The sequence below is a fragment of the Pristis pectinata genome, chromosome 28 (genome assembly GCF_009764475.1).
Source record: "Pristis pectinata isolate sPriPec2 chromosome 28, sPriPec2.1.pri, whole genome shotgun sequence".
Lineage (NCBI taxonomy): Eukaryota > Metazoa > Chordata > Chondrichthyes > Rhinopristiformes > Pristidae > Pristis > Pristis pectinata.
In genome coordinates, this window is record NC_067432.1 from 5,510,887 (window position 1) to 5,525,350 (window position 14,464).

The 14,464-nt window shown below is 39.7% G+C and overlaps 1 protein-coding gene across 1 annotated transcript in view; it reads left to right on the top strand.

The window, feature by feature from the left end:
* The window catches only part of iqch (IQ motif containing H), a 105,430-nt gene that overhangs the window by 57,264 nt on the left and 33,702 nt on the right, over positions 1–14,464 (top strand). Inside the window, 1 exon segment of the mRNA XM_052040366.1 lies at positions 12,282–12,402. Within this exon segment, the coding sequence (XP_051896326.1) occupies positions 12,282–12,402 (121 nt within the window).

The following is a 14,464-nucleotide window of genomic DNA, read 5'->3' on the forward strand; positions in this document are numbered from 1 at the left end:
CAATACCAGGCAACAAGACATACAGTACACAAAAATAACCATGTTCTTTTTTTCTCTAAAGAATTATATTAGATTAATATGGACAGAGGTATTAATAAAAAAAAAGGGAGCGAAAATGATAAATTGGGGGGAAAATCCATTTGAGCTTGAATTTTTAAGACCACATACTTCTGTAATTTGAGACTCCCTGAGCAATTTGGATTGTTCTCTTAATGCTCATCTAAAAAGCAACATATGAAGTCTGATTTCTAATCAATAATTTGAATGAAATAATAGGTTTTGGAATGATGGCTTCTCTTAACTAAAGGTACGTGTGAGAGAGCAAATATATCTTGGAGATTTTATCAATGAATACATTGACGTTGAATAGAGTGTAAAATCTGGATTTTTTTTAAGGCTAATATTATAGCTTTATCTCAGACTTTCACTCCTGACAAATCCATGATTACAGACTGGTTATGATTGAAAGACATTGAGGGGGAAATATAAATCTGAAAACTCTAGATACTGGAAATCGATACAAATAGACATGGGTCTGGAGCCCTTGGCTCTTGGACCTGAAAGATGAACTGATTCTCCTTCCACAGTTGCTGCCTGACCTGCTGAGTGTTTGCAGCATTTTTTAATTTTTTTGGTGAGGGGGAAATGTGTCTGTTCCAGGTGAGACTAATTGCCACTACCTGCCAACCTTGTATTTGGTTGGCTTTAGTTACAGAATCTCATTTTAATGTTTACTTGTTATTTCATTATTGTCTTGTAATATACCTAAATCACAATATCTGTCAGGGGAACATTTGGAAAGCTGAATAGTTACCTAATATGTAGCTTGTTTATGTCAGTATATTTGCAGAGAGAAGGGAAACATTGAGGTCAAGGATCTATTGTAGAGCAGCTGATCCCTGTGTTGAAACAAAAACGAGATGCATGCAAAGACTAGGGGGAAGAAAACCTAGGGCATATTGGTCTGAAATTGAGGATGGGCCATGTAGAACTGTATCAGATGCCAATAATCACTATTTTAAGATGGATGAGCTGAGCTGGGTTGAATGCCTTTCCTGATCTGCATCTATCTTTTGGAACACCTTTTCTCCTATTTATAAGTGATAAATGAAACTTGTCCGCCACATTTCTGATCTCCCAAGATCCCTTATTTTCACTTATTCTTATTTGCGTATAATGAGTAGATATTGTATGAAGGAGTTCTCCAACATACAAACAGTACTGGTATTCTGGAACTTGCTGCATTACACTGCAGGTCCAGATCTCAGATAATTAATCACTACTAGAATACCTGCTCTTGCACTATCTTGCAAAGTTGCTTTCAAGTCGCATTTGTACCTTTTGTCACCTTAAGGTATGACCTCTGAGCAAAAGCACGAACATGTTCTTTAAATATGTGGTTAGGATTTTCACTGGTGCTGCAGAAAGGAAATCCCTTTAAGAATCCAGTGGGGAGAAACCATAGAGAGGGACATTGCCCAGAAAGCTGTGGATTGATCCAACTGAAGGGCAGTCCAGGCATTCACACCACTCGGTGCAGAAGATGATGGGGCGTGATAGTGGTGGGCACTAGAGTCGAGACTGCCTACTGGTACAGCTGTCTAACAGAAATGCAGCACCAAAAGGATGCACAGACCTTTTGCACTGTATATACCACAATGAGCCAGAAGGAGGCATGTCTGTTGCACTGTAAGAAATCCAGTATTAGTATTCTTTCAGATATAACCCCCTCACCACTCCAACCACCCCCCCCCCCATCCCCACAACTTATCCCCCCAGGTCTCTGTGACTCCACAGGGTGCCCCACCAAGCAGCCAAGCTGAGAGCTGATAAAATTGATCATCTGTTTCCCTGGTGAATTCAATTATCAGACAAGCCCCTGAGGCACCAACCTACAATAATGTGAAATGAGCATCTTAACTGCTGCACTATCAGATTAAAAAAAAAACACACATTCTCCTTACTAAATTTTGCCACACCTGTAGACCATGCAGGTACATCGTCTGGCCCTCTGACCATCCATGGTGAGAATTTTGGCATATTAACATTGGTGCCACGATTTGACCAAGTCCCACAATGATGACTATACTTCTCAATTTTGGTATACATTATAGCTCTTGGATTTCATTTTATTTTCAACAACTGTGAGAGTTTAGATTATCTGTTATTTCAGAGCAATATTTATGTATTTTGTGCTTTGATTTTTTTTTAAAAAAAGCCTCTGCATCTTCAGATGTGTAATCAGGTCTGATCTTATAAGCCTATCCCATAAAATATCATCAGGCACACTTCAATATGGTGGAGCAATAGGGGTCCTTCCCTGCAGGGTGGAATGTTCTAAAATATGCCGTATTAAGAAAAGAACAGTAAAAAAAAATAAATGGATCTTATTCCACATCTATATCTAAATGTTCGAAAGCCTAAGCTGACAAGGGTTGCTGATGATAACATTTGCTGGCAGAATGCTGTTTTACATAGCACAATGTGAATACTGTAGTAAAGAAGCATATCGTAAAACTGTATGGAACAATTCCCATAAATATCCATGTTGAGCAAGAACAACAGCATTACTGCAGACTACCATGAACCAGTAAGAGGGTCTGATTGCAAGAGATGCTTGCAAGGTAACCTTTTAGAAAGTAGCCAGACTACATTTATGGTTTATGTCATCTCTACATGGCAGTTCCATTAAAAGGTCATGCCCAAAAGATACCATTTCTTTTCCCTTTTCAGATGATAGCATATTTCAACACTTTCTGCATTTTGTCATGTTTCATTCATGTATTTGCAATAAGTATTTATAAACATGCCTCTTTACAATGCAGTAATCATTGCAACTGTAACCTCCCCATGATAATTTGGATCGATGTGTATTTATAATGCATCTCATTACTTGGATCGAGGATCATGCTGTTTCATCTGTTGTAGGACCTCCCTGAACACTTGGCCAGCTCAGCTCACAGAAAGGCCTCAACAGCCAGTGAGGCCCCACCCTATTCAAAAATACTTGAAGTATTTTTTTAAAAAAATAAAAAATGCAGTTTAGAATATTAAATCTTAAAAAAGAAACAGACACACTTTGAACAATTAAATGCATTTCATTTGATTTAATTCAGTTAGTTTAAAAGATCTACTTACCATTCTCCATGGAGGAGTTTCTTACAATTCATTGTAATCCACCCAGTTCTCTGCTGCAATGATTAAGAAAAAACAGATGGAAAATTTATCCTTGGGCTGTTCCCAGGCACCTCTTATCCACTGTTTTAAAGTATCAGTGGCAAAGGCCTGTGACCAGGTAACTCAAAAGTTGTTTTGATTGAAATTGGTGTGCATGTTAGGGAGAAAAAAATTAATGGCTCAGCTTGTTGGGGAGAAACATTTGGGATGTGTTTATAGTATGAGAATTCACTTTTATTTTCCTTTTGCAGTTATCGTGCAGCCTTTTGCAAGAGCAAATTTTCATCTGGCTATCCTTTGTAATACGAGACATGTATCACTGCTTTCTGTAACACAAGGAACTGCACAGCCTAAAATGAATCTTTATCCCATCAGGCCTTAGCTGAAGCTTCGGGAATTTAATGTAACTTTTCCTCTGTCCTTACTTTTCCAAGCAGTGTTTAATTGCAATGTCTTGCTAGTTACACGAGATATTTGCCTTGATGAATTACTTTATAAACCAGCTCTTCTATGTAATGCTGTCCTTGCCCAATTTCTGTGTATATTCTGTTCTGAATATACCAGGATCTGGAAGCATTGTTCCTTTTTTCGATTAAGTTTGAAATTTGTAGGACTGTTTGGATAAACTTTGGAATGTAAGTGCTGATTGTTGTCACATTCATAAATGCTGCTTCAATTAAACAGTTCATTCTCAAGATGCTTCAAAGCAATTGGGCTAAAATGTAGAGTATGGAAGAGACAAACACTTGTATCTCTGGAGCAACACACAGAGAAGCTGGAGGAACACCTCAGGACCTGATGAAGGGTCTCGACCCAGAACATTGACTGTTTATGTCCCTCCATAGATGCTGCCTGACCCACTGAGTTCCTCCAGCTCCTTTGAGTGTTGCTCCAAATTTCCAGCATCTCTTGTGCCTCCACTTATAACTCTGTTGGTTAGGTACACTTGGAAATGAATGCACTGTGGAAATGGAAAACCTCTGTTAACTTCAAAAATAACAAGTTTTAATATAGTAAAATATCCCAAGACACTTCATATGATATACTAGCAAACAAAATCTGATCTTGAGATGCATTAAGGTACATAACTAAAAGAGCTTAAATTTTCAAGAACATCTTAGAGTATTAGAATTGCAACAATGTAGTGTAATGTGCAGCCCCCAAGTATGGGAACAAAAAATTGTTGTAGATAAAGGAAGATAATGAGGGGAAACTATTTATTCATTCTTAAACTGATAGAAGTTTATAGTACAAACTAATTGGAATATGTGACCAGAAAACCAAAACAGTATTTCGTAATGTATGCTACGAAAATGAACTGACATGTTTTTTTTATTTAATTTTTGTCTTGTTTCACAATGACAGGTTTATTAGAGTGCTGTGTAGGAAACATTCAAGATTTTTGACTATGATAGTGCCTAATTAATTGCACCTCATAAACCTGTTAATATGGTGAATTTAGATGACAGTTTGTGCTGTTTGAAATGCACTTGGGTATTACATATATATATATATATATATATATATATATATATATATATATATATATATATATATATAAATTAAAAAAAATATTCCTTGATAATGGCTGAGCCACACATGCCAGGAGGTCTCATATGATTACTAGCTCGCACTGAGTTAGCTGATCTTGTTCGGATGACAATTGTATTCAGCACCTCTGGGTTAGGAAGGGAAAAAATTTGGCCAATGCACACCACTTGTCAGTGACCTCTGCTGACAAGTATAGATGCACGAATGTTAGATGAAGAAAAGAGTGCAGCTTGATTGTGATGCCCTTCATGGTTGGCTGCCTACTGACATTCACCAACATCAGCCATGGAGAACGGCCACTTGGGACAAATTCCAGAGGGCAGCAAGTGACCATGAAACCTTGCCTCACAGGAGAGGAGAGTGAATTGGCATAAAAATTATTTTAAAATACTGTTTTCAGACATTGTTTACCCTCTTGCAAAGCTACATGTGTATACTTTAATTATTGGGAGTAATTGGTCTCAGCTTGAAGAAGGGTAATTAATCCAAAGAAAAGAAGAAAGTGGACCCCATGTGGTATTTAAGAAAAGAAAATGTAGCTGAACAGAAGAGTGCAAGATGGAAGAGCTTTTGGGTCCTATGCCAGGCATTTAAAGCAGTTATTTTCCGCTTATGTGTTCCAGCATAACATATGTGTCCCTATTATGTTATAAAAGAAAAAGTCTCTTCAGTTTTAAACAGGCCTAAGTCTTTCTGTGGAACTGGGGTTGAAGTCTGGATAATGAGCGATGCAGCCTCTCAAGGAAGAGTGAGCAGATAATACCATGTGGACACAGAGTCTGTATGCTGCTCTCAATTCCACTTAATGCATGCTGAAGCCACATCGAATTGCATTTCACATAAGTGTGATGGGTCATTAGATATAAGAGGAAATTGTCTCAGATGGGTTCAATAGACGCAACAAATATTTTACAAAACATTTTCCATTAACAGTGAAAGACAAAAAATGAGGCATTTGTATAGTAATATGCTAACATAGTGATTCCTTTTACAGGGGGATTGTGCAATATATACTTCTGCTCTAAGAGATAAAGCATTGATAATTGAACTTCCCTCAATTTATAAAATATACATTTTACATTTTGGATACTGAACAGCATTCTTGTAGAAATGGAATAAAAAGGCAATCAATGAATAGGGAAGGTGAGGTGATTAAGTAACATTAAATCACAAAAGCTATGCTAAATTCACTGCTTTTTTTCGTTAAGAAGATCGGTCAATGAATTGTGAAGAAATATGGCACATTATCCAGCCCTGGAAATACTCCACACAGGGTGAATAGCCATGTGGTATTGGACCCAGGTTGTAACATCAGGAAAAGTCCCCCCTGCTTCTTAGATAATAGGACCTCAACCACAAACTTAGGGGAAGGGGCCTCTGAGTATTTGCAATGGGATTTGATTTCACCCCAAATGAATGTGATCTAAACTGTGAGTAGTTCCCAGGTTTGACAGTATGAAGTAATATTAAAAATATAACACTTATAAATCACTCAACAGTAGAGAGTAGAGTAATACAACAGTTAACCAACTATAATCACTTAAATTCAACATCTGGAGATGGATTAAATAGAGGACAAGCTATACAGATTACGCTTGCATTCCCCTTGGGTATAGATGACTAATGGGTGATTTTGAGGTAGTTAGGTTAGGAATTAGTTTATTGTTCATTTACCTTGGCAAGGCCAGCATTTACTGCTTGTCCCGAATCATCCTTGAAGAAGTGACAAAAACCACCTTCTTAAACTGCTTCAGTCCACCTGGTTAGGTATTCCATCAATGCTGTTTGGTAGGGAATACTAGGATTTAGATCTGGTGACAATGAAGGAATGATGATGTATTTCCAAGTTAGGATTTGATGTGACTTTGAAGGAAGGCCAGGGGTGGTGGCAGTCTCCTGCCTTGTATTGGAAATTGTGGATTTGAGACGTGCTGTCACAGTATCCTTGGTGAGTAACTGCAGTGCATCAGTCATGAAGTATGTGAATGTTTAGGATGGTAAATGCAATGTCAATCTAGTGAGCTGCATTTTCCTGGATGGTGTCGAGCTTTACGAATGTTGTTGAAGCTGCATTCATCCTGACAGTATTTCATCACCCACCCGACGTGTCTTGCTGATGGTGAAAAGCTGTGAGGAGTGGGTCACATCACAGGACTCTCTTCATCTGATCTGCTCTTGTAGCCCCAGTAATTATGTGGCTGGTCCAGTTATGTTTCTGATGGGGTAATTGATTGATAAGGTAGTTATGGATAAACAACTTCCTGTGGTAGAGCAGTCCTGAACCTGGCAATATAACATAATATTTAGAACTTGACTGTTTATGAAGATGGCAGGAACTACTTCCTCAATTCTAGAATGGTAAAAGTCTGGAACACTCCCCTTGTTGTGTCTGGAAGTCAATTTAACATGTTAAAACTCAGATTGATAGCTTTTCATTAAGCAATGGTATTAAGGGTCACAGAATCAAGATGGATAGATGATGTTAAGGTACAGATCAATCATGTTTAAACTGAGTGGTAGAACAGGTTCGAAGGACTGAATGGTCCACTCCTATTCCAAGGCAGTTTGATAGCTGACTTTGCACAAAGGGCATTATGGTGTTGCAATTACACTACTTGTGAATAAACTGGAGACCAGGACTAATAGACCAGATCATGTGAATACACTCCAGCCAGCACACTTCTGTCAATTGGCTCCTGTGGAACATAAAAGATAGTCAGCACCTCAGGAGATTAGGGAATAAAACGGAATGTAAAGGATTTCAGTCTGGGCAGAGATCCAAATAGGTAAATGTATGTCATTTATGCAGTGTGCTGCTTTTTTAATTCAGAGAATTTAAAAGAAATAAAGCATTAAAGATCTCATTTAAATTGTATTAAACCCGAGCAATGCTATAATTCCAGTTGCTGGTAACTTAAAATGGTAATTTAAAACTACAGGGTAGAAATTTATGATCGCCACTTTTCTCGCACAAATGCTTAAAATGTGCATTCTAAATTACTTCGACTTCTAACGTAAACAATTGTGTGACAAAATTGTGCAAGAGGGAACAAAACTCTGCAACTGCTCCAGCATCTTAATACACCATTATTAGACGGCACCAGTAATGGACACCTGGGGTTTGTACCTTCCTGGCCAGTGACAGATTTGGCCTTTGTCCTATGCAGCGTGGGACAGGAGTCCAGTCCTCATTATATCTGACCTGCATAAAGCATGAAGGTAGGTCTGCGGAGTTCTTGGGTTTGCTGCTTAACTGTTCCAGTATGACCTTAAAATAAGATGATTAGTAATGTTTAAAATGCCTTGAATTATTGGCATTTATTATAATATCCCATTTAATGAGGCAGAAGTAAAGTAAATTGATAAATTTACTCAGAGCCTAACTTTCCTTAAAGTTTGGGAATGATACTGCTTTTAAATAAAATCTCTTAAGTTGGAAAATAGCAGCACTGGCAATTAAACCATGTCACCTCAGTGATAGCAACAGAACACACAGTGCTGGATGGACTCTGCAGGGTGAGCAGCTTCTGTGGAGAGAGTGAAACAGAGTTCAATACTTCAGATCAACAGCCTTTCAATAGAATTTGCACATAATGAGCTGTGGGATGAACACATTTTCTCACTTCGTTTTTACATTCATTTTTGGGATTTGAGTCTCATCAGTAAGGCTTGTACATATTGTCCTTGAGAAAGTGGAGGTGAGCTGCTTTCTTGAACTGGTGCAGTCCTTGTGGTGAAGGTGCTCCCACAACACTGTTGGATAGGGAGTTACAAGATTGAAACCCAGTGACAAATAATGTTTATAATGGTTGGTGGGCTGCTTTCTCCTGGAGGTGTCAAGTTTCTTGTGTTGTTGGCGCTCTCCTTGTCAAGACAAGTGGGGAGCATTACATCACACTCCTGACTTGTGTCTTGTGGATGATGGAAAGGTCTTGAGGTGTTCAGAGGTGACTCACCATAGGATACTCGGCCTCTGACTTGCTCTTGTGAACATGTTGCTTATATGGCTGATCCAGTTGAGTTTCTGCTCAGTGGTGACATCCAGAATGTTGATTCGGGAACGGGGGTGGTGTCAGAAATGGTAATGCCATTGAATATCAAGTGTAGGTAGTTAGATTCTCTCATTGGTGATGTTTATTGCCTTGCATCGTTGTGACACAATTCCGACCAATCCATGTTGTCCAGGTCTTTCTGCATTCAGGTATGGCCTTCTTCATTTGCTTATGAGTGGAATTGAACTTAGTGCAATCATCAACAAACGTTACCAGAATCTATTGCTCCTTCCTCAGTACTGCCGATGCCAGAGGGATTTTCACAAACAAAGAGCTGTTGCACAATGCTGGCTGTATTACTATCTCTCTGTGACCCTGGAATGAAAACACACACCCACTCTCCCTGAAGTACAGCTCCAAAGGCACTAACTCTCACTGGGATTGGGGTCTCCTAGACACTTGGTCTCATTGGGGTACAGTTCAAGATACTGACTCTCACTGAATGACAGATCTAAAGACATTGACTCGCTCGGATACAGGTCCCACAGACAGTGATTCTCATGACTTCACACTTGCCTATGTTTGAATCCATTTGCCACAACACTGTCATTACTTTCTCTTCGTAGGTCTAATAAGGTTAATATTGTTGGACAACCCAACAGCTCTCAGCCCTTTCATACATGATAATGCCCACAACATAAAATACCCACAATGTAACAATTGAGATTGCTGTATATACAGATGATACCAAGTTTAAAGTGGGGGGCATATGGTCAGTGGTGAAGAGTGCTACAACAAAGCACAAGGCATTAATAAATCTGCAGATAGGGCGTTAATCATTACTACCATCGGGGAGGAGGTGCAGGAGCCTGAAGACCCACTCTCAACAATTTAGGAAAAGTTTCTTCCCCTCCTCCATCAGAGTTCTGAATGGTCCATGAACACTACTTCATTATTGATTTATTTGGGCACTATTTATTTATTTATTTATTTGTTTGTTCTGTAATTTATAATAATTTCATTTTGAAAGGCCTGGGTAGAGTGGACGTGGAGAGGATGTTTCCAGTAGTGGGAGAGTCTAGGATCAGAGGGCACAGCCTCAGAATGGAAGGATGTCCTTTTAGAACAAAGCTAAGGAGGAACTTCTTTAGCCAGAGGGTGGTGAATCTATGGAATTCGTTGCCACAGACGGCTGTGGAGGCCAAGTCATTGGGTATATTTAAAGCAGAGGTTGATAGCTTCTTGGTTAGTAAGGGCATCAAAGGTTACAGGGAGAAGGCAGGAGAATAGGGTTGAGAGGGAAAAATAAATCAGCAATGATCGATGGGCTGAATGGCCTAATTCTGCTCCTATGTCTTATGTCTTTGCACTGTACCACTGCCATAAAACAACAAATTTCACAACATACAAGTTAGTAATAATGAGCCAGATTCTGATTTTGAAATAAAGTTCAACAAATGAGTGAAAGCCGGCACATTTTGTTCGAATGGCTAGGGAGGTCACTTATTACTTAGAGGGTATTAGTCTATGAGGGAAAGGGTACAAACATACCAATCACTAAAGGCTGTAACAGTTTAGCAAGGCCATGAAGATGCAACCACCAGGGTTTGTTTTTATAAAGATAACATAGAAAAATAAAGAAGTTATGCTACAACTGCATTGAACTTTAGTTTGACCACACTCGGAGTACTGCATTACCACCTCTCTGTGATCCTGGAATAAAATCACTTTGACCACATTTGGAGTACTACATACAATTCCAGTTATCCAGGCTATAGAGGAATGGAAAGGATGCAGAGAAGCTTTAGGGGGATGACACCAGAAATACAAGAGAATGCAATAAACAGACTCTCCTATCTCTTGAGAAAAGAAAGCTGAGATGTGACATCCTAGAGATCTTCAAGATTACAAAAGGATTTGATAGAATGGATGCAAAGAGAGTGTTTCCACTTATGGGGAAGAGCATAACTGGAGGCCACCAATATAAGGCAGCAGCAAGAAATCCAACAGGACATTTAGGAAAAAAACTTTGTTATGTGGGTACTTTGAGTGGTGAGAATGTGGAGCCTTCTCACGTAGGGAGTGGTTGATACATTTAAGGGGAAAGCAGATACACATATAAGGGAGTAGGAAGACAGGGTCACACTGATAGTTACAGTGAAGCTGCTACACCAGCATGGACTGGTTGCACTGAATGGCCTGTTTCTGTGCTACAAATTCTGTATAATCCTATGTAACAAAGGCACTATTAGATAGAATAACCAAAGAGGGAGGTGCAAGGGTTTATGAGGGAGTTTTGCAGAAAATGGAGGCTTTGGTGACTGAAGGCTCTGCTGCCAAAGGTGAGGTGGAGGATGCACAAATGAGCAGAGGAATGGCGAGCAAGTGGGAGTGATTGTCGTAGTCAGGGTGTTTATATTCACAGGATAGAGACTGTTCTAATTGGCCTTCATGCTGTACACAAGTAATCTCCCATCCCTCTATCTAATCTATGCAGTTTCTGCTTCTGATCCTTTCCCCCTTTGTGTTTATATGTTCCCCTTATGATATTTGCTACAAGATCTTTAAAGAGATAGTGAAGGATGAATCCACAAAGAGATGTAATCTAGGTGTTTCTGATATAATTACCAGGGAGCTGAGCAGATCTTCGTATGGACTAGGATGCATCAGACACTTTGCACACAGCAAGATCCCACAAACAGCTGAAGGAATAATGATTAACAAATCTCCCCCTCTCACATGGTGAGGGACAAGGGGAACATCTTGTCCAAGTTTCTGGGGTGAACCCATTCTTCGGTTTGTTCCCTGAATTTCATTAAACACCAGTGTGTCAGATGTTTTAACATTTACTCCCAAGTAGTGTCATATTCAACAGTTCAAGCACTCAGTCACCACTGAAATAAGCATCACTAAGATGATAAGCTTAAATTCTTTGTATGAATGAATGTTAAATTACTTCCTTTGCTGCCATCACACACTCAGCAGGTGCAATCAATAGAAAACAGCATGCCATGACTGTAATAATAAATTACAAAAAAAAATCTAAACCGCAGGACACAATTAAAATCCAGCAGTAATTTTCCTGAGGACTCGGTGGCTAAATCCACCACGCGGTATGGTACTGACCAAATCTGTACTTTAGTTAATGACCAGACAATATTAGTTATGGCTGTGCAACCTTTGGCTAGGGCTGGAACATTGACTATAATTCCTGCTCCAGCAATTCTGCTTGAGGCACGGACAAGGGATCATCATGTATGGTTAATAACAGCTTGGCTGTAATGCCCTCTTGGTCAAATAGTCCCACCTATGAAGGATGACCACTTACACATGTCTCTTGGGGACAAAGGAAATAGGAACAGGGTTGTGGATGGGAACAGGTGACGTTGATCGGTGGGATCTAGATCAGAAGTACTAGTTATATTAACACTAGTAAACAAAAAGCTGCCATCTTTGCTATGTGACCCACATGACTGTTGATTTTCCAGTTCCCATTTTAAAGTACAGTTCACATATTTATATGTAGTCTCTGCTAATGTTTATGTTTGATTTTTTGCGCAGGAACGTGCTGAGTTAAAGATGGCCAAGGAATTACCTGGAGTTTTGGCAGAGCATGCTCAGCCAGTTAATCAGGAAATATTCCCAACGTGGGAAAAGTTCTTAAAAATGTTCCTCTGTCAAGGTATTTTTTTTTTCTCTTGATAATGTGCTTTTTATAACATAGGAAATCCTGTTCTTTATTTTTCAGTCAATTTGATTCCAAGAGTGGTTGCAGGTCGATCAGTTTGCACACAAGAAGTTGCATAAATTAAAATGAGCCCAAATAATCAGTTCTGCGGTGCTGGTTAGGCAACTGTTCACTTGTGCCCCGCGATCTCTTGCATTCACCTGACTAGATTAATGTCTCATCCAAAAGGCAGCCCATCAATGTTGCACTGATGATGGAATTTGAACCCATAGCCTCTGCCACCAAGAAGGTAAGGGCCTCAAGCACACGCAGACACCACCATCTGCAAATATATCATCATTCTTTCATTGTCACTGCCCCTAAGTCTTGGAACTCACAATCCCCAATGCTGTGGGAGTACATTCACCAGAAGGATTGAAGCACTTCAAAAACATGTCTCATCACCACCAACCCAAGGACGATTAGGGATGAGCTATAACTGCTGGCTTTGTCAACAATGTCCAGATCCTAAAAAAATGAATAAATTTTTAAAAATCAGACATTTATAGATTTCTGAAATATTAAGGAAATCAAAGGAATGCGGATAGTGCAAGAAAGTGGCATTGATCTTGATGAATGACAAAACAGGCTTGAAGGGCCAAATGGCCTACTTCTATTCCTAATGTTTCTATGTGATGTGCTTTCCCTGGGCTAATCTACCACCTGCTTTGAAACAATGATATAGTTGGTAAAACATTCAAAAATAGCATAAATAATTCATTTATATTTCAGTTTTTGATTTTTTTTTTCTTTTTCTGTACCCTCCAACCCCTCCTTGGCTACTTGGCCTATCACACAAGTAACATTCAACCTGGTGATCGAGGTTGGCCACGCCGGGGTTAGGCAGATCTCCCTACTGCATGGACTGCCTCTCTTATGTGTTCTGCTACCACCAGGCACATTTCCTTCGTTGGTTGTGCACTGCAGCTGGCTCTTTGTCACTGGGAAGGCCGGTTGGGGAAGCTGTAAACTCTAATCCCTGACTCTGTTCCTGAAACTGTCAAACTAAGTAGGATGTTAAGTCCAAAAATTAGAATCACTGATCTTCATGAGCTGCCAGTTAATCAATGCTTCAAATCCCTTCAAACCCCTTCCTGGTTTACCCCTCACGACCTTTGTAATCACCTTCAGCCCTACAACTCTCCAACACATTTGAATTCATCTATTCTGCCCTCTTGATCGTCCTGAATTTAATTACTTTACATTAGGTGGCTGTACTAACAGCTGCCAAGGCCCAAAGTGCTCGAATTTCTCTTTGAAACTCTCTCCCAAGCTCTCCTTTAACTTGCTGTTTAATGTCTACATCTTTGATCAAGCTTTTTGTTTCATCTTTCCTAAACCATATATATTTACCATATGCCATGTTTTGCTTGGTAACAGTGTTTTAAAACTATGAACCTGCTGCTATGTTATAAATGCTATATAAGTGCAGGTTGTTGTTGTTTGAACCAGTAACACAAATCGGCTATTACATCTCGGAGCTTTAGAAACCAGAAACGCAGTTTCCTAACCGGCACTCTGATGTCACCGGGAGGCTGTCAGCATCCATTTGTTCATATCCAATAAAAGCAGAAATGGTTTTCTTTCCCAACTCTCCTTCTTTAGACCATATGAACTCTTTGCTGAAGTCTGGTTCCTTGGGGATCAGGTGACCTCCTGCTTGACAACCGGGTGGGTGCCAGAGAGTAATTATAAGACCATAAGACATAGGAGCAGAATTAGGCCATTGGCCCATTGAGTCTGCTCCGCCATTCGATCATGGCTGATTATTTTTCCCTATCAACCCCATTCTCCTGCCTTCTCCCCGTAACCTTTGATGTCCTTACTAATCAAGAACCTACCAACCTCCGCTTTAAATATACCCGATGACTCGGCCTCCACAGCTGTCTGTGTCAATGCATTCCACAGATTCACCACCCTCTGGCTAGAGAAATTCCTCCTCATCTCTTTTCTAAAGAGGCGTCCTTTTATTCTGAGGCCGTGCCCTCTGGTCTAAGACTGGAAACATCCTCTCCAC